The following is a 19,459-nucleotide window of genomic DNA, read 5'->3' as shown; positions in this document are numbered from 1 at the left end:
TCATTTGTTGATCTAATGCTTCACACATTTCCCTTCGTTAGAGAAAGTCAAGATTCACCTGGGAGCAATTTAACAATTCAGGACAGATTTAGAAAAATAAGTCAAATGGAAATGTATAGAGATATGTTTGACATATTATGACAACTTGTTCAACCATTTTGCATGTAAAGACTTATGCGATGAACTAATGCCTAAATGTTGTGGGGGGTGAGACTGTTCACAGAGACCCATTATAATACATTTTGATCAACATGACATAAGCAATTGATAATGTAGGAAACAGCAGAGAATTGTACATAATCATTTGCATGGATGAACCAAAGCATTTGCAACTTGTTCAAAGAAATGAAAAACTGCTTTTTTGATTTGCACAAGTGACACAATGATGTGAAGATTGAACAAGTAGTTTTGAGAATTTCAATTCTGATCTGAGAAATGTACCAAAGCGACAGAGAAAAACTGTAAATGGTGGCACAGCTCTGCTGTTCAACACTAGATCAAAGTGTTTTGACATAAACTGTTAATTTGACTCTATATGGAGCTTTTCATGTTCTAGCTCTTTCAAACGAATGGTCTGCTCCTTTTCACTTTGCCTTTCCTGAAATGTCAACTGCATTCTCATTTGCTCAAACTTTATTTGTTCTAGTTTGAGCTTCACATCTAGATGTTTTAACCCAATTTCAGTTACAGGTTGAGTGACACTCTCCTTAGTGTCACTCTCTTCACCCATATTTTCTGATTGTCCCTCAGAATCATCTGTGAGGATCTGTTTTTCCAACAACCAAGTGATTACAGCTCGTTTTATTGCATCTTTCCTGCTACCTGATGCCACAGCAATGCCAAACTGGTAAGCAATTTGCATGAGGTCTGCCTTTTTGCATGAATTCAGTGCTTCCCAAGTCGGTTTCTCAAAAAATGACTCCAAATTAAACTCCATGTTGCAACAAAAACAAAATGGGTCCTTTGGTTCTGAAAGGTAACGGTTGGAATATATTTCCCAACCATCACCCAGAATTGGACCTAAACCAAGTAAGTGGAAGTCACAGTAAAGGGGGGGTAAATAAAAATGGCCAAATGAGAAAGTCTTAGAATAGGCAAAACCAACAACACAAAACTCAGAGAACCAACTGAAGGTGTTACCCCTCTGACAGCAAACAACCAAAATGAACAAAGAAACCAAACCTCCTTATAAAACCTCTCGGGGTCAGCTGATCGCCACCAGCTGAGGGAGATCCCAGGTGCATCCCATTGCTCCTGATGAGCTGGGGAACCTGTGACCTAAAATTCTGATCGCCATATGATCTCTATAGCCATAACAACCATGTATACCACATTTTTCAAGTTTGAGCTTGCAACATGAGATTACAGAAACAGCCTAAACACTCTCGACAGTTAGAAAGAGAGCATACAGACAGACTGGAAGGATCACTGGTGCAACAGGTGGACAGTGATTAGAATTGTGTTGCCAGGCAACTGTCCAGTCCTGTGCTCTAGAGCAGAGTCGAACACTCTGTCTCCTTCAGTGCAGACAGAATTTTATATATATATATATATATATATATATATATAAAGCATAGTGCTTCAGGGAGCGAATAGATTCTGTAGCACCCAGTTGAATTGTCCAGGGTTAAAGCTATTAATTTTTTTCCCGCTTGTTTTCTCACTCAGGAAATCCCAGAGGGAGGGCAAATTAGCACACTGAACAGACTGAATGACTTCTGTGTAGAACTGGGTCAACAGCTCCCGCATGTGGCCCAGCAGAGGATGTACTTTGGTAGTCACATCAAAAATACATCTTCTGCCGGGCTCTTATTACCTTTCCCAAATAATAGTCATACAGAGAAATTCTAGATTAGAAACAGTTGGTCAGAAAAACTGTATTAATGGCAAGTAAACTGCTCATTGTGGGTGACCAGCAGCACCCCCTTGCTCCCTCTTTCGAACTGTTGCCATCCAGGCGATGCTACCGTCCACCCCCATTCACCAAAAATAGGTCAAAGTTTTCATTCGTACCACAAGCAATTAAGTTCTCAAACAAATGATGCACTCTTCTGTTTAGTCACCTTAGCTGTTCACTGTGCACCTTACTGTCCAGCTGGTCTTAGCCATAATGTTTCAAATAATGCTGCAAGGTGTGAAGTGGAAATGTTTCATGTTGTATGTCCTAAGCTGTCTTTATTGTATGTTGTTTTTTCTTTTTTTTTTTTTGAAATGCCTGTGATAATGCTGCAAACCAATTTCCCCACAGGGACAAATAAAATACTACTACTACTACTACTACTACTACTAGATTGTAGGGTATAGCTGAGGGGACCACTTTTGTGGTGTGTGACACTCCTTAGGGTTGGGGTATTCAACCACAGAAATCATTGAACCTATTCTTACTACATTCGCTATTTCATTAACCTTTCTATTTTTAGCCTGTAAATAGGGTCAAGGTCAGTAATGACCAATTTCACAATGTACTGCCCTACTTCTTTTACTGTAGAGTTAATCTTGTAAGGTTTGTACTTATTTTTGTATTTACACATTTTCATTGTTCTTGAGAACCATTTCAATCTTTATCACTTATACATGTTTGCCCCTGTATTTCGCCGTACTCCTGTAAGCCTCGTACCAACTAGCATAATGCATATTTTGTATAAATATATTAGTTTTTTTCAGTTGTTCATCCGGATGTGCTGAAAGCAATAAATGAGACTACTGTGTCATGGTGGGTGACATGACAATATATAACCTACTGTTAAGACATTGATTGATTTTCCTGAAAATTTGCTACATCATGATAATTATGAATATTGTGATATAAGCATGTTTCTCTTTTAAGCTCTGAAGAAGTTACATTTCTGCTGAACTGTCTGTGCTGCATATCCATCATTATAAAGTTATTCTGCTTATTGTACTGCTACTTACTGTTGCTATGTACTTGTTAGGTTATCTAATTATTAGAAAATCTTGAGCAGTTGTGTATATGTCCTATCAGGTTTGAGCACGAAATGATACTGGAAGAAATTATCACATCTAAGACAACATCTAACTTTTTCCTTTGCCACCTATTTGAGGCATAAAAGTAACTGTTACTTATTAGTAAATACAAATTAGTGGTCCATGCAAGGCTGTAGGTTGGCTACAGGATAAGTGTGACCAAGAAAAGAGAACGGTCCCATCAAAATTATAATGCAATACTTGCAATTCTCAGAATGTTTTAACAGTTTCCAAGTAAAACAAAAAAAAAACTTTTGAATGCTAAAAACAACAACACCAATAGGTCATTTTCATGCATGCATTTAATAACTTTTTTCTACACATTTTTTTTGTTTATAAAATATATACAGAATATCATGACATAGGGCCAGCAAATATGCCTCTCCACATTGTACATATACAAAGGTTATTCTGACACACTCACCCATCCAAACCCATATCACAAGCATTTGTTTCCATCAACATTTTTTACAAGAAAAAACTTCAGACTGTGTTTCTGATGTTGAAGTCCTGTTTTTATCAAAGACACACACAAAAAAATGAAGCATGTGCATGGTTTAACGCTGCCATTGGCATGTATCTGAGATTAATATCCATTTTTTGCGGAAAAAATCATTTGTCTGTATCCATTCACTTATTATTTCCATTTCAAGATTCAGAATCCGGAAGACATCAGGAAGGTGGACGTCCAGAGAAGTGTTGTTATTATTCTTAAGAGACAGAGGACACTTCTGTCTTGCTGGTTGATACTGAGGTCTCATCTTCAACCATACCGCCCATTCCAATAGTGCTCAGCATGCAGTTACGGAACTGCAAATGAGAAAACATAAGATGAGATACAGTGTTACAATGTTATGTATAAATCTCACCAGAACAAACCCTCATTTTCCTGTTTATACAAGACCAAATATAACTGTATAACTGATATATTAAGGTGGACTTCAGAATTTTAAAATGTGTTTCTAAATCACAGTAACTCAGCAATCAATAAGTATATAAGCACTAATATGAAAAACTGTGTCAGAAAAGCAACATAAAAAGCATCAATTTCCTATAAACAGTATACAAGGCATTTCTTATACAAGGAGTGTTTAGTCCAATAAACACTTTAAATAAGTGGTCTTAATAATGTAGTCATAATAGCCTATATATATAACTAAGGTACCAAGTTTATATTTAAAAAATATTAATATATTATTAATATTAATAAACACTTATATTTGCTTACAACTACATTTGGGATGATTTTAAATCATTAATTCAACTATTATATTCTGCTTATAAATAGCAAATGAGGTACATAAAATAAAGTGGTGCCCTGCTGGGTATCAATTTTTTGATAACTCACAGTATAAGCTATTAATAACAACAAAGTTTGGGTTGCCAGGTTGTGACTATAGTGTTCATGCTTTTTTTGCAGGACACTTGAGCTGTCTTTTTAGTTTAGGAATATCCTGCAATAAATCGATTAATGTGGAGTACTGCAGAGCGTCTGGTCCAAAATTCACATATTAGCAACTTATTTACACTGCATACCTGCAACACTTCATTAATTACTACCAACATTTAAAATGACTTATGACTCATTTTTGCCATTGGCTCATTAGAGAGTGAGAAACTCCTGAACCTCTAATAACTGCAGGCTTGATGTTTTTACCATTCATTAAATATTTATTACATAACAGCAGACCTGGCAGTTAACTCTTCTTTACTAATAAATTGATTTTTAATGGCTCAAAAACTGAAGGGATTTTTCCCAATCTGGCAACACAAAATGTTGTTCTCATTAATGGATAATAACTGAAAAAGAAGCCATTACTTTCAACTTATAAACCCTTTATAAAGGGTGGCAGGGCGGCAGTAACAGTTGCTACACCGCAGTAATAAACTGACCTGTTTGTTCATCAACACATAGATCACAGGATTGAACAATGCTGAGCTCTTTGAGAAGAAGGCAGGGATAGCCATGGCTGTAGCTGAGAAGGCAGCTCCCTTGTTGAAGAAGATCCATGCAGCAAAGCTGGCGTATGGGGTCCAGGCCACGAGGAAGCCCATCACCATCAGGATGCACATGCGTGTCACTTCCTTCTCAGCTTTCTGGGTGGACTCTGACTCCTGCTGCTGGGCTGCAGCCTGAAATGTGATGAACAGAAGAGAAGGAATGAGGTTAGCCAGACATACATACAACAGCTCTTAGCACAATATGGAGCATAAATGCCAAACACTGACTGCGTACAAGTTCTTACACGTGAGAGTTTTCTGCTTTTCTCTGTTTTATAATATTGCAAATTTAATAATATGGGGTTTTGGACTGTTGGTCAGACAAAACTTAAATTTGAAGATCCATCTTGAGGTAAAATGATAAATGATTGAGAATATAATTGTCAGATGAGTTTATAATGACCAAACCATTAAATCAAGATGCAAAAAATGCAAACCCATTGCTAAGGCCAAGCAATTGAATAGTCAATAAAAAATAGTCTTTTGAAAACCCTGCACATGATATGTTATATATTACCATTAAAACATTATAATCAAATTATAAAACAATAATATTGACAAATATGACTCATATAATGCTTTTCTGTGTACTCAAAGACACTTGAGCAGAAAATACTATCAATGTGATGATAAAAGTGTGGCACAGGGTGTAGCTATTAAAGTCAGGGTACAGGGGAGTTTTTCTGTGGGATGGCAGTTGTCCCCCCACACAGACTATTACACTACCCTTTAGTTGAGAAAGTAAGACTTACAGCTTTGACTGTCAGCACAAGGCTTCCATAAGTGAAAAAGATGGTTCCAACTGGGACACAGAAGTGGCAGGTGAACATGTACATGACGTATGATTCGTTGTTGAAGCCTGGGGCCAGGGTGTAGTAATCAGGTCCACAAGAGCACTGCAGACCCTCAGGAATGTACCTGTGTGAGAACAGACGGGGACAGCAGAGAAAATCATTCAGCACTGATGTTCATGAATATGCTTTTCACTCTTACACAAGTGCATTTTGGAAGCAAGAAAACTTTAAAGCGACACTTTTCTGCTTTTATTTTCAGATCTATTTTTATCCGATAGCTAAAAATTGATCTGATTGTTTAGATACATGTTGGCACGATAGCTGCACCCTGCCCAATTTCATCAGCTGTGGAACAACAAATGAAGAAACAGCAGGAGATTTGGATAGCACATTATATTGTATAGGGCCTCACTTCTTTTCGAACTGTAGGAAAATTACATTTGTGTAGAGAACTCAAACAAACAACTTTGTGCCACACTATAGTGGGCTACATTTGAAATCTTGTGTCAGATCATCAGAGCGCTACTTTTGTTTTGTTTTTTCATCTGTTCAGGAGTTTGCTTGTACTATATCATATCCTTACTCAAAAAGCATTTTGAATGCATGGGTTTAACTTGTTTTAAACTGCACTATTACTTCTTTTTCACTAAGTGATGGGTCTGAATACCCAAACTGTTATTGTTGTAATTAGCACCAGTTGTGTACAGTTTTCTTCTAAGCTGCCGACTCCTTTCACAAAATAGCTACAGAGTCCTTTTTTTTTCTTCGCATGATTAGTTACAGTCTCAGCACCATGGGGGTTTGGGACCCTAATATACTTAGACAATATCTGTCTGAACGTGAACCTATCTCAATGTGTAGTTTCTCTTAATGTGTCTGTTTTAGTGCATAGATGAAGATGCATGATATTTGAATTACCTGGACCAGCCAGCCAGTGGAGGGGCGGCGCAAGCGAGAGCCATGATCCAGGTGAAAAAAACTCCAGCTCCTGCATGACTTGCGGTGAACTTGAAGCTTCCCATTGGCTTGCAGACAACAATGTATCTCTCAACAGCCAGGACAACCAAAGACCAGAGAGCAATTTGGCCTGTAAGACAAAGAACGAATAGGAAACATCTCTTTATACCTGTAGTTGACTTTTAGTGGATATTTAAAGTACTATATGAAGCAATAATAGGCAGTAACATTTAATCATGTACCTCCCAGAGTAGCCATGAACCCTTCAATGGCACAACCCATTGGTCCGAAAATAAAATAGCCGTTAATTGCAGTTATGAAGGTGATGGTGAACCCAAAGCAGACCATGATCAGTCCAGCCACAGCCAAGTTGACCAGGATGAAGTTGAGAGGTTGCCGTAGCTTCTTGTTCTGAGCTGTGACCAACAGAGTCAGAGCGTTGATGGGGAAGCCAGTGCAGATCAGGAAGAACATGTAGACAGCAAGCAGTTTGAATTGCCATGGATCCCCCAGGTAGTACTGTGGGTATTCAAAAGGACTCCTCGCAAGCCCCGTCCTGTTGTTCATGGGGATGTAGAAGTTCTTGCCCTCTGTGCCGTTCTCCATCTTCTTTCAATGATGATGTGCGTTGTTTCTCCAATACAGTAAAGAACCCCTCCACAGGTGATTTGCAAGTCTAAGTGGCAGCTTTATACTGTTCAAAAAGTGGATTACAGGGGGATTGAGAATAAGTCTTTTTAGGTAAGCCCCAGTAATTCATGTTAACACCAGATAATCATCAACTTAATTTTAACATCTCTGTCTGCCTTTTTTTTTTCTTCTTTTTTTTCTTCTTATGAAGTTAGTCCTTGCAGTTGTGCTTGAGTATAAGTAAAACCTCTTTGTAAATTCTAACAAATTAAAGTTTTCTTACTTGTTTAAAGAGAAAAACCTCTCATTTTGAATAACCACACAACTACTGACCTCTTACACATTTCAATGGTTCTTATTAATGTTGTTTGTATTACTGAGAAGATGATTTGCCCTTGTTTAAATGCTAGAAATTTGACACAATCCTGAGAGCTGACACTGCCGACATAAAATAATATTATGCTTAAATTGCATGAGATGTCTTTACTTGTGATTTCATTTAAACTCAATAAATCTATAAAAGCTCCACACATGCAGCAAGGGCTGTTGCTGAAAAAAGCTTAAACTTATCTGTCTTTTTTTTACTTTACTTTATAATAATTATTTTATTGTGATCAGTGTTAATAACTGTAAGTAATGAATTATTCATTGTATAAAATGCACTGTAGATCATTGCAGTAAATTATGCTCATGGTCACACATATTTATCTTTCGTGTCAAAAAAACTAAGCTAAATATTGGATTGAAGTACTTACATAAGTACCACTTATCTCATTGGTGCTTGTAAGAGGACCAACAGAAATACCTCCCACTTCCTTTCGCCTTAATGACCACCACAGGGAACAAGTGACGTCTGCAGACAACACTGACTGATAGTTGTAAGAGCAAAGATTGTCCTAGACATGTATGTATCTATGTCATATATATTCTGCCACAATGCTGAATACATTTTTTGGTCACTGTTATTGTTTTATTTATTTATTTATTTATTTTTCAAGAATCCATCTGATTATTCCGATTCAGACTAACACTGGCTGGAGTATGTTGAAATCTGCATTTGGTGGACAGCAAATAATTCTCTATGTATCTGTAGGTTTTGTTTAGTCTGTCTGTGAGAGGAAACCTTTTGTAGTAACTGTGAGTTGCGGTCATAAAGGTCTTTTTTGACAAATGACCAGCTTTGTTATTTTAAAAAAAAACAAAGGGTAAACTGACACAAATGTATGCAGATCACACAATCCCTGAATGCTAAAGCTGAAACACAAAATTACTGTGAACTGCATCTATCCTCTTTTTTTTTAACTGTTTAAAAATACAAATGGCTGCTCTTTTGTTATTTTATTTCATTGAGCATTTTGAGCTCCATCTTGTGTAAGAAAGGTGCTATAAATAAAGTTTAAATAAAGGAATAATTTAGTGTCAATTGTAATAATCCATTTGTTCACACTAGGTGAGAGGTTGGACACAACTTGGACAGATCCCAGCCCAATACTTGGCTAACCAGTTATAGACAAACAATTGCACACACTTACAGTCACTCACTATCGATTTAGTTCCACTAATTCACCAGGCCTACATGTCTGTGACGGAAATGTGGGGCACCTGGGAGCTGCATTATCCAATCATAATCATAGTAGTTGTTTTTTATCTTAATAAGCCCATGCAAATCTTCACCCAATTTAACAGTTAAAAATTAGCAGAGGTGCTTCGTCTACAGTGCCTACTGCCAGAAAAGGACTAAAGACACTGTTGAAAAAAATAGTTTTTTCACAAATAAAGGAACAGATGAGCTCAACTTTAAAAAACTGTGTAAAATGATGTATTTTTCAAAAAAAGGTGTGTTATATAAGAAACAGACACAGTTTGGATGCATGCATTTATTTACCTACATTTCAAATGTGATAAGTATTTATAAAATATATACACAATCGGCCAAGGAAATCAGTTCTGACCTTCAAAAAATAAAGTTTCAATATAGCAGAACAAAATAAGCACTGGTACATTTTTATGATTTTTATGTTGATATTTCCATTCATTGAATAGCAGAATTACTTTGACTAATGTTCAAAAAGAAATGTTGCTGTGAGAGGAAAGCTTCACATGCTATACCTGGTGTCAGATATCACTGTACAGCATGTGAAGGTTTGTAGGTGATGTTTAGGAACCTGCAGTATTTCTTGGAGACCCTACTGAAAGTAACAAAATGACACCACCGTCTGTATTGAAATCATTATTAGTCCATTTGAAAAATCCATTAGCGTTGTCGAGATTCAGCCGTCCATTTGTTGCAGAAAAGCTCATTTGTCTGTATCCATTTGCTTATTATTTCCATTTCAAGATAGCCATTCAGAATCCGGAAGACATCAGGAAGGTGGACGTCCAAAGAAGTGTAGTTATTATTCTTAAGAGACAGAGGACACTTCTGTCTTGCTGGTTGATACTGAGGTCTCATCCTCCACCATACCGCCCATTCCAACAGTGGTCAGCATGCAGTTACGGAACTGAAAACACACAGTATATTGTATGATTAAAAAATTAAGAATCAATGAACATTTAACAAAAACAAAAGGTTTTGTAATGCGAAATTTTGCATTAAAAGTATATAAATAAATATATGGTTTATAACTTATAACTATAATGTGGTTGTATATGTGCAGCTAAATGGACACTGTAAGGGGTCATTAATGTATTTGTCAAAAACTTAAATTCCTCATGTGAGGCATCCCTACATGTAATTAGAGTATATACAGATAATGAATGATTGACAAAGTAACCTAATAGTAATAATATAAAATGTGTTTGCATACTTTGATTTTTTTTACATGTGTTTAAACACTTGAATATGCTTTTTAACACTACAGTTACTTATTCATGTGTTCAGTCGATTACAATCATGTTACGCTGTGTGTTTTAAGTGTTACTTTTATAAGGGAAGTTACAAATACATTATTAAACACAAAAAAAAAACATTCATTTATCTGCTCATTACTCTGTTAACGGGTCTTATCAACAGTGTATTAAGTGTATGTACACTGCTTACAAGTTTTATAAATTCCATACCTGTTTGTTCATCAACACATAGATCACAGGATTGAACAATGCTGAGCTCTTTGAGAAGAAGGCAGGGATAGCCATGGCTGTAGCTGAGAAGGCAGCTCCCTTGTTGAAGAAGATCCATGCAGCAAAGCTGGCGTATGGGGTCCAGGCCACGAGGAAGCCCATCACCATCAGCATGCACATGCGTGTCACTTCCTTCTCAGCCTTCTGGGTGGATGCTGAGTCCTGCTGCTGGGCTGCAGCCTGAAAAAGGAGGTCATCATCGGTTATTGTACATATTGTGTTCTTTTTGATGATTTCACATTGACCCTATCAACAGATCAAGATTTCAGGTCATAAAAGCCAAGCACAATAATACGTTTTCCTTATAAACAAGTGTTCCATATACAGTCTGTATAGAATATCTAAAATTGCACTTAAAAACACCACACTAGATTAAAGAACATGTCTCTTACCGCTTTCACTGTGCACACTAAGTTTCCATAAGTGAAGAAGATGGTGAAGACAGGAACACAAAAGTGGCAGCTAAACATGTACATGACGAATGATTCGTTATTGTAGCCTGGAGCCAAAGTGTAGTAGTCAGGTCCACAGGAGACCTGAATACCCTCAGGAATGTACCTGTGAATACAAGAAAAACTGCATCAGATACATGATCTCAAAACTTTACATTATATATCGTTTCCTTTTTTCTGTTTAAGATTTTGAAAGTCAAACACATTAGTTTCAGGAGGAACTGTAACTGGACAACATACCATGTCAGAGGCCACTGTACAATGAAAATACTAGGATTTCATGATGGATTAAGGGTACTATGAGTATCAGATTTTTCAAAGTAAAGGGTATGGTAGATAGACCAAAAGTTTAGGGGAAGCTCAGCTTCCCCTAAAATGTCAACAAAATAAGTGGTCAAATATGTAGTGTTGTGTGTACATTTCATTCATTTCTTTTGTTCAGAATCAGCTACTTATCACAGGTAACCGACACGACTTCTTCTCATTCATCCCTGCAGCGCCACAGTGCTTTACACAGTGTAGACGCCGAGCCTCTACTGACTTCAATGGGGAAGCATAGAGTGGGTTGTTCCACTGCAGCGAAACTAAACGGTCATTGGATAAATGCTGGGCTTTGTCCCGCTCACCGGACGCTCAGCGTCTCTGGGGGTCTATGGGGCAGTGGGCTGGCCCGGACGCTCGGCTTCTGCATGATGATTGGATGATCTGTCTGAGGCTGAGTCCCTTTTTAATTGACAGTGAAATGAGCGAATCAGCGATCTTGAAGTATAAGCATCCACCGGAGCATTTTTTCAAGTTTTTCATTCCGTTGTTCGGAGTTGATCTGGACACGTTACTGATCCTCAGCGACTTTGTCTTTGTTAAAAACGACTAGCGTTGTGTTTGGCGATTCTCTTCTGTCACTCTGCGAATTTACATATAAATAAACGGACACATTTTAAATGAGCTTCCCCTCCTTATAAGACCAGCAGCCGCCACTGGTGTGTAGATAATCAATAGTATGTCATTACAATCTACTTTTAATAATCCCAAAAACAGTGAAATGCCATAAACATAATGTTGAGAAGGAGTTCACATGTAGCTAGGTAAACATGAAACTACAAAATGAAAGGCCAGAACGAGCACTTCATGCATCAACAGGTGGCTGTACTAGCATAGTAGTGGATTCACCAATGACATGCCTGTACCACTGAACCTGGCCACACCCACATTAACAGCCATAAAGCATCCACATTTTCACACATATCAATACTGGCACATGAAAATATTAAGCTTTTCAGGAAACATGGGAAACAATCTGTTTTTTCAGACTGCTTTCCTTTTGGTTGTCTGGTTAAGGAACCAAGATCCAATGACTTCCAAATGTAGGGTAAACACACCCAGACTATGAGATAAAAGTTAGTGGTGAATTCTAGTAGCCTAATATCATCACATCCCAACAACTGAGTAATTAAGTTGGTGAGTAAAATGTTAGAGATTAAACAGGAAGTACAATAAGAGAGTGCACAGATAAATAAATAAATAAATCTAGAGAATAGTGGAAAGGTCATTCATTCATTCATTCATTCATTCATTCATTCATTAAAGGTCTACTTCATTCTCCATTCTGCCAACCCTGATGTGGACAAGGTCATGTGATCCATTTTGGGGAATTAGTCCATTACCTTGACCAGCCGACCAGAGGAGGAACAGCACAGGAGGAAGCCATGATCCAGGTGAATGCACAGCCAACTGAAGCGTGGGTGGCTGTAAATTTGAAGCTACCCATGGGTTTGCAGACCACAATGTATCTCTCAATAGCTAGAACCACGAGAGACCACAGAGACACTTGACCTGTTGGTAAAAGAAAGAGAGCAGAATTTGTCATGAGAATCTTCAAATCTTGTCATGTGTTACACCAGCTTAGAGCTAATTTAGTCTTTACAACTTTGAGTCAAAAGATTTTACGAGATAAACAATAAGACATTCTGCATGTGTGATAATGGCAAATAACCATTTTCCTAAAGTTCACCTCCAAGTGTAGCCATGAATCCTTCAATAGCACAACCCATTGGTCCCAAGGAGAAATAGCCCATGAGGGAAGAATAAAAGGTGACTGTGAACCCAAAGCAGACCATGATCAGTCCAGCCACAGCCAAGTTGACCAGGATGAAGTTGAGAGGTTGCCGTAGCTTCTTGTTCTGAGCTGTGACCAACAGTGTCAGAGCATTGATGGGGAAGCCGGTGCAGATCAGGAAGAACATGTAAAGAGCAAGCAGTTTGAATTGCCATGGATCCGCCAAATAATACTGTGAATAGTGAAAAGGACTCCTCACAAGCCCCGTCCTGTTGTTCATGGGGATGTAGAAGTTCTTGCCCTCTGTGCCGTTCTCCATCTTTGCAAGTTAGGATTTGTTTTGGCAGAGTAGAATAACTTTGGAGCACTGTTAATGCAGCCAAGAGTCTGCTGTCTGTTGTACTGCAGCTATGGTTATATAGCCCCCAAGGGCCGACCCACAGTGGATCAAGAAGATAAGAAAAGAGGATCTGAATGAGAATTCAGCCCATAATCTGCAGGGCTATAATCACTTGTTGTTCAACAGAGCAGAGTTCAGCTTTCTTTTCGGATGTATATATACATATAGATATTTACATATTACATATAGACATAGATATTTTCTTGTCATGAACAGTTCTGACATAAATTCCTGTCTATCTTTGTTTTTACTCTAGTATAACATTTCCTCTGAAGGAGCTGAGTGAATTGCACAATTTTAAATGAATAAAGTACTTTTAATTACACAAAATGTGTTTATGTCCTAAACACCGTTAAACCAAGTCTCAAACTGCCGCCTATAATTTGATTAGGTTACTACATCCTTTTAGTTTGGATGCAGCAACAATTGGTTAACAGGATTTCAGAGTGCAAGTCAGTCCACATGTTAAAGTTGCACTGCAGCCACACTAGTACTGTAGAAGAAGATAGTATGCTGTTATCATTTTAGATAGATAGATAGATAGATAGATAGATAGATAGATAGATAGATAGATAGATAGATAGATAGATAGATAGATAAAAAATTGGATATTGTGTGGTATAATGTAGATGTGAAGTTGTGTATCATCTGCAAAGTTTTGAACATAAAGATTTTCTTATTGAAGCATTGTTTCATTTCTACCCAGCCAGCTGTGCAGATGCTTACGGTAAGAACTAAAGTTTGCTCCTCTCAAAATATCATTTGCCACCTGTGAGTACAGTTTCTGCTCATACACCAAAGTAAAAAATCTAATGCTATAATGCTCATCTGCAAGTCACTGATGTTTAAAAAAAAAATAATGACTCATAAAAAATAGATAAAAAGTGTTTGGGAGTAAGACTAAAATATATCATATATATTTTACATGTAATAAATATAAAAACATACCGTAAAAGCAGCATAACTGTTACACAGACACACACGTGTATATGGTATGTAGGGTTTGAGGTTTGATCCAGCAAGGAGATTACAGTTTTGTCAGGCAAAACAAACCACACTTCAAGAGTCAGAAAATGGACTGGAATGGAATTTGCTATGGTTTTCCCAACTATTTAACACAACTTGCTACAGTACACTAATTACTGTAAATATTTTACTGTAATTAATTTATAAAAAACAATTTGTTTATCTCCAACATTAGTTCCCATCCATCACTATAATACTGTAGCTACAGACTGCCTGACCTTAGTCCCCATAATTAGTGAGCTGCTCATTCCTATACAGGGATAATCCACTAAGTGAGGGGTAATGCCAGGTGGAAGGGAAATCATCAAGTCTCAACCATTAACACAGAAGATCTTTGGGTTCTCCAAACACATATGTGTGAAACTTATTTTCTAGTTGATGACATGCACTAAAATAATTGACTGAAAAACTGCCAGCATTGTGAGATCATGTTTTTCTTCTTTACTGTTCAAGTTGTTCATCTGCTAAACAAAAAGCTTGGATTGAAAGTTTTACTCCACTGAGATTTTCCTTATAAAAAACATTAGGGGTTTTGTTGAGGAACAATTAAAACCTGCATCACAACCACCACTCAGCAACGTGGCAGCTAACTTTACCTTAGCTTAGCTTAATGCTCTGAAAACCTGCTAATAGTAGTCACACCAACAGCTTTTAGTTTGTTCATTGAGCAGGACTTGTTAGATGCACCGTAAAATTGTATAACTTAAGCATCCAAGATTGTCAGATTTAGTGTATTGTCATTTACATCACAGACCTTTTAAAAGCAAGGCAGAACATAAGCATGCAAGTGTATGATGCCTGGTAACAGGCAAGAAACAAAATCATTCTTCAAGTCATCATTCAACTTTAATAGATACCACGTTTGTTGTAGGGTTTTGAAAATACATATTACACTGTTAAATAATATTACAACTATGTATTTGTGATTTTTCAGTTGGAGCCAAGATAGCTTAACACAATTATTATTGCAGAGAGCCAATATTTAATTAAATGCAGACCTAGTTATTTTGTTTTTTTAGTTTAGTTTTTATTTTCTCCTGGACAGCCCAGTTCCCTCTGCACTGCAGTCCTTGTCCCTGCTATCTCCTCTGCTGACCTTGAGAAAGGAGTCGACAGCCATGAGCTGCCTCTGTGACACATGGAGCTACCAGCTGCTACTTTTTACCTGTCAGCATGGAGCCCCATGAGAGAGCTTAATGCAGGTTAGATTCAGTCTACCCTCCCCCACCCACCAGACCCCACATCCTCTAAGCAATTCCAGCCAACACATAACTGTGTTCAGTGGAAAGTGCAGCCAAGGTACCACTAACAGAAATGGACCGTATCCTGAGTCCTGCCGTCACTTAGTTAGCTACTGTTCCTATGCCAGCCTTGAAATTTTGTGTTGCAAATACAGTAAATAAAGAGTTTCCAATGAATTCAACTGCAGATTTGTCATAAAAACTGAAATTCTTGGTTAATTTTGAAAAAGTGAATCCATGATTCCAGTCTAAGTGGATAAAAAGGAGGCCTCTGTTTGCCCCCTGGTTAAACTTTTTTCCACCTGACTGTGTTTTTTTTCCTGCTGTCAGGGCAGTTACGTTATATTTATTTACAAGCCCCTAATGTTGACCAAATCTATTTTACTGACTACTTTAAAATACTTAAAAATAATCTAAATGAATTCAAATATGTAAGTAAGTGGAAAATCTGTGCAGTCTTAAAAGTTAGAACAAGGTCTTTAGTGTCCATCTGATCGCTATCATAACCAAAATGATGCAGAAAAGGCTGAAGCTAAAGCTCAGAAGTTGCTGATCTATGTAAAAGAGAAGCAGCATTGTTCTTGTATTGCAATAACACATAGTAAAATCATTTATTGTATTACAATGAAAAATGTGTGAGAGTAGGAAAGTTTTTTTTTATTTCTGTCTATTTCATTGTCATAACAATATTGGCTTTGATTTTGAAGAAACTGCTGAACATATCAGTATGCGCTTGTAACAGACATTGTTCATTTTGGTCTATTTACTACCACGGTTACTTGGTGGGATGTTATTTCTACAGGTCCCACTAATAATTGGGACTAAATTAATCCACTTATTTTGAATTTTAGGGATATGTCTCCTCCAGCAGATAATGGGGGATCATGATACTTATTTTATGCAATCCAGACCTCATTACCTCATTATAATTGGCCGACTGCAGTGAGGACTGTAGCCTCTACATATGGGGCGCCTGCTCAACCCACTGCGCCACTCGACACCTCTGTTAATGAATTTAAAAGAACTTTGTTGGCTGCCACACTGAGTACCTTAATACCACTTAAATAACCAGATAAGTAACCGAGTATTATCCAATCTATTTGTCAATTATAGTAAGAATGTTTTCTATAAACCATTTACAAGAATTAAGTGTAACGACTAGAAAAACGACAACCAAGCATATAATTTCTCTTTATTCAACTTCCTTTCAGTTTACTTCCCGCCCTCTCCATGATGTGAGTAAAAATATTAGTTTTATAACAAAGGTTTAGATAGACTTTGTATTGATAGCCAAGAAAAGATTTTGAAAAAAATTAAACAACATACTTTCATTTCACACTGAAGAGGCTTTCATTTTGCCATATGGAGTTGATACACAAAGGTAAAACTTATTTAATGTATGATAAGTCAGTCAAATTTTTATTACATAATTCGATTTAACAAAATACAGCATAAACTTTATGAAAAAACTTCAAAGAATTATTGCTTTTTTTTATTATTTCCACCGAGGAGATTATATTTTCACCCATGTCTGTTAGTTTGTTGGTTTTTATTTGTCAGCAGGATTACGCAAAAAGTAACCTACTAAAGTAGATGGGACATGGGCCAGGGAAGAATGCTTTTTGTAAACATTGCAGGAGTGGCATTTTTTCGATTTTGATGTAAAACATCAGATATATCAATGACTTTGTACAGTACATAATCTGGATCTGACTGATATGTGTAGAATGGTTTGGAGGAGGTATGCGCTCTACTGAGCGCCATTCTAGTTTGCTTGTATTTTAATGTCAAAATTTAGTTTAATAGTTATAGTAACAGAAAGTAATAGATCTCTTCTTGAGTATTTGCTTCAAGAGAGAGAAAAGACTTTGTAATGCTACAAATTGACAGATCTATAACCCTGACTACATTTGCCTCCTCATTTTAGATTTAAGCAGATTGTTCAAACTCTGATTCTGAGTTAAATATATATATACAAGAGCTGTCTTGAACTTACTGAAACCAAACAGAAGAGTTTTGGCTGACACACACTGCAGGCGCCATAATACCAAGTTAAATAACTTAAAGCTGGACTGAGCCAGTTTGGCCGGTGCGGAACAATGTTTGGTGATACCTGATGGTATCACATTACAAGAGGATTCAGGCTTTAATAAGGAAAGTAAGCTTATTTAATTAGAGATTTAATTACCTGAAATCCCTAATACTGACTGAACCACTTTGCTATGTCTTAAATCTGTCACCTTAGTTTGGACTTTTTGCATGCAGTGGCAGCTGGTGTAGCATCTAGTGGATTACTTGTGCAATTCATATTGCTTCAAAAGCAGAAATGTACATGCCATGTATATACAGACATTTTTAGTGTACTTCAATCAAATAGTGTTGCACTTACTGTGTGCAAGATACAACTGATTTTATTTCACATTTCTGTTTCTGATATAAGTTTCCTGCTGAAATTAGAAAAGCATCCACTTGAAATATTGACACCACCTCTAAAGTAAAATGACCTGTTTTTATGTTAAGTTAATGATGATTTAATATTTGAGTTGTCAACTTACTCACAGAATAGTTGGGTTTTCTTAAGATGAAAGGAGCCTCAATTTTGAAATACTGACTGCTTGTACTGTTTATAGTTAGACACTAAAAATTTAGATATTTTAATAAAATCCTTACTGACTTTCAAAAAGAGTACAGTACATGTTCAGACACAATAATGAAATTTAAATGATTTATTTGTAAATTCAAACAACATTGTTGTAACTGACGAAAGCAAAATTATATCACACCATACATCATATATAATATGAAATCATATATATACATCATATAGGCTATATAAAAAAAATATGGGGCTGGTGATCCTGGGAGGAACCATCATAATAATTTGATGGTGGGTTTCTAACCATTCCTTCACACGGCTGAAGTGGCGGAAAATTTTTTTGTCATTATAACATGACATGGAGATTGTTGGCCCTCACAATCTCTCTTTCATTCTTCTGAAATGAGGCCACTGTGGCGCCCATCCAAGAATGAAGGAGTCGGTCCGTGTTGCAGGGCCCATTAGCTGCCGCAATGAATTAGCCCATGTTCAGCAATAGCAGCACACATTGTGATGTTGCTCTCACACTGGCGCCTGGCACATCCACTGTGGCCCTCTAACCTATGATGTTCCTGCCACGTCACCATATTTTGTTCAGTGGTACTATTCTTACAATTAACTGTACTTATCAATTATAATGCAGTGGTCGCAGATTCAAATTTTTACTGCATACTGCAAAAATTTATGTGATATATTGCATATGCCACGGTAGACCATGTCACCTGAGGCTGCACCTGTCAACCAGCTTCAGCCAATCTTAGGCCATGGGTGATAACATGGTCCACAATTGTTTCCCATATTTCAGTAGACACCCTCAATGAGAAATACTAATGTGGGGAACTGTTTTGAGAAAGAGTGGTGAGAATTATGTTTCTTATGTGTGAATTGCATCGAAGCGATTGTGAAAAACCATCAGCATGCAGTACTTTTTTTTTAAATTCAAATTGCGTTTAAAAATATGATATAATCATATCATCTTGCAAAGTGCTGAAAGAACAGACTGCTTGGTCTACAGCAGGTGAAGTGCAGGTTGGTTGATCTGGTGACATACCGTTTCTTTTTGTGATGTCACATCAGACACATGAAGTGATCTTTATTTAAGGAGTTGGACCATAAGTCAAGCTTGGAACCTACGCATGTATAATAATCAACATAATAAACAACAATTAGTGGTAACAATAGTTGTTGGTAAGTGTAGCTC

The 19,459-nt window shown here is 37.1% G+C and overlaps 2 protein-coding genes across 2 annotated transcripts; both read right to left on the bottom strand.

Moving 5' to 3' along the window:
- Positions 1-3,269: 3,269 nt before the first annotated feature.
- On the bottom strand, positions 3,270-7,396 carry LOC111660847 (green-sensitive opsin-like). The gene is made up of 5 exons (XM_023414261.2): positions 6,980-7,396; positions 6,699-6,867; positions 5,739-5,904; positions 4,879-5,118; positions 3,270-3,795 (listed from the first exon to the last, which is right to left on the bottom strand). The coding sequence occupies exons 1-5, from the start codon at positions 7,341-7,343 to the stop codon at positions 3,697-3,699; spliced, it is 1,038 nt and encodes a 345-aa protein (XP_023270029.1). The 5' UTR covers positions 7,344-7,396; the 3' UTR covers positions 3,270-3,696.
- A 1,833-nt stretch (positions 7,397-9,229) lies between these two features.
- Positions 9,230-13,373, bottom strand: LOC111660848 (green-sensitive opsin). Its single transcript, XM_023414262.2, has 5 exons — positions 12,951-13,373; positions 12,604-12,772; positions 10,880-11,045; positions 10,428-10,667; positions 9,230-9,868 (listed from the first exon to the last, which is right to left on the bottom strand). The coding sequence occupies exons 1-5, from the start codon at positions 13,312-13,314 to the stop codon at positions 9,770-9,772; spliced, it is 1,038 nt and encodes a 345-aa protein (XP_023270030.1). The 5' UTR covers positions 13,315-13,373; the 3' UTR covers positions 9,230-9,769.
- Positions 13,374-19,459: the final 6,086 nt, after the last annotated feature.

This window comes from Seriola lalandi, unplaced genomic scaffold, assembly GCF_002814215.2.
Source record: "Seriola lalandi dorsalis isolate HSWRI2012SDOR001 ecotype SW California unplaced genomic scaffold, Sedor1 jcf7180002054522, whole genome shotgun sequence".
In the NCBI taxonomy this organism is placed as follows: domain Eukaryota; kingdom Metazoa; phylum Chordata; class Actinopteri; order Carangiformes; family Carangidae; genus Seriola; species Seriola lalandi.
Note: the sequence above shows the minus strand (reverse complement) of the source record. Positions and strands in the feature narration are given on the sequence as shown.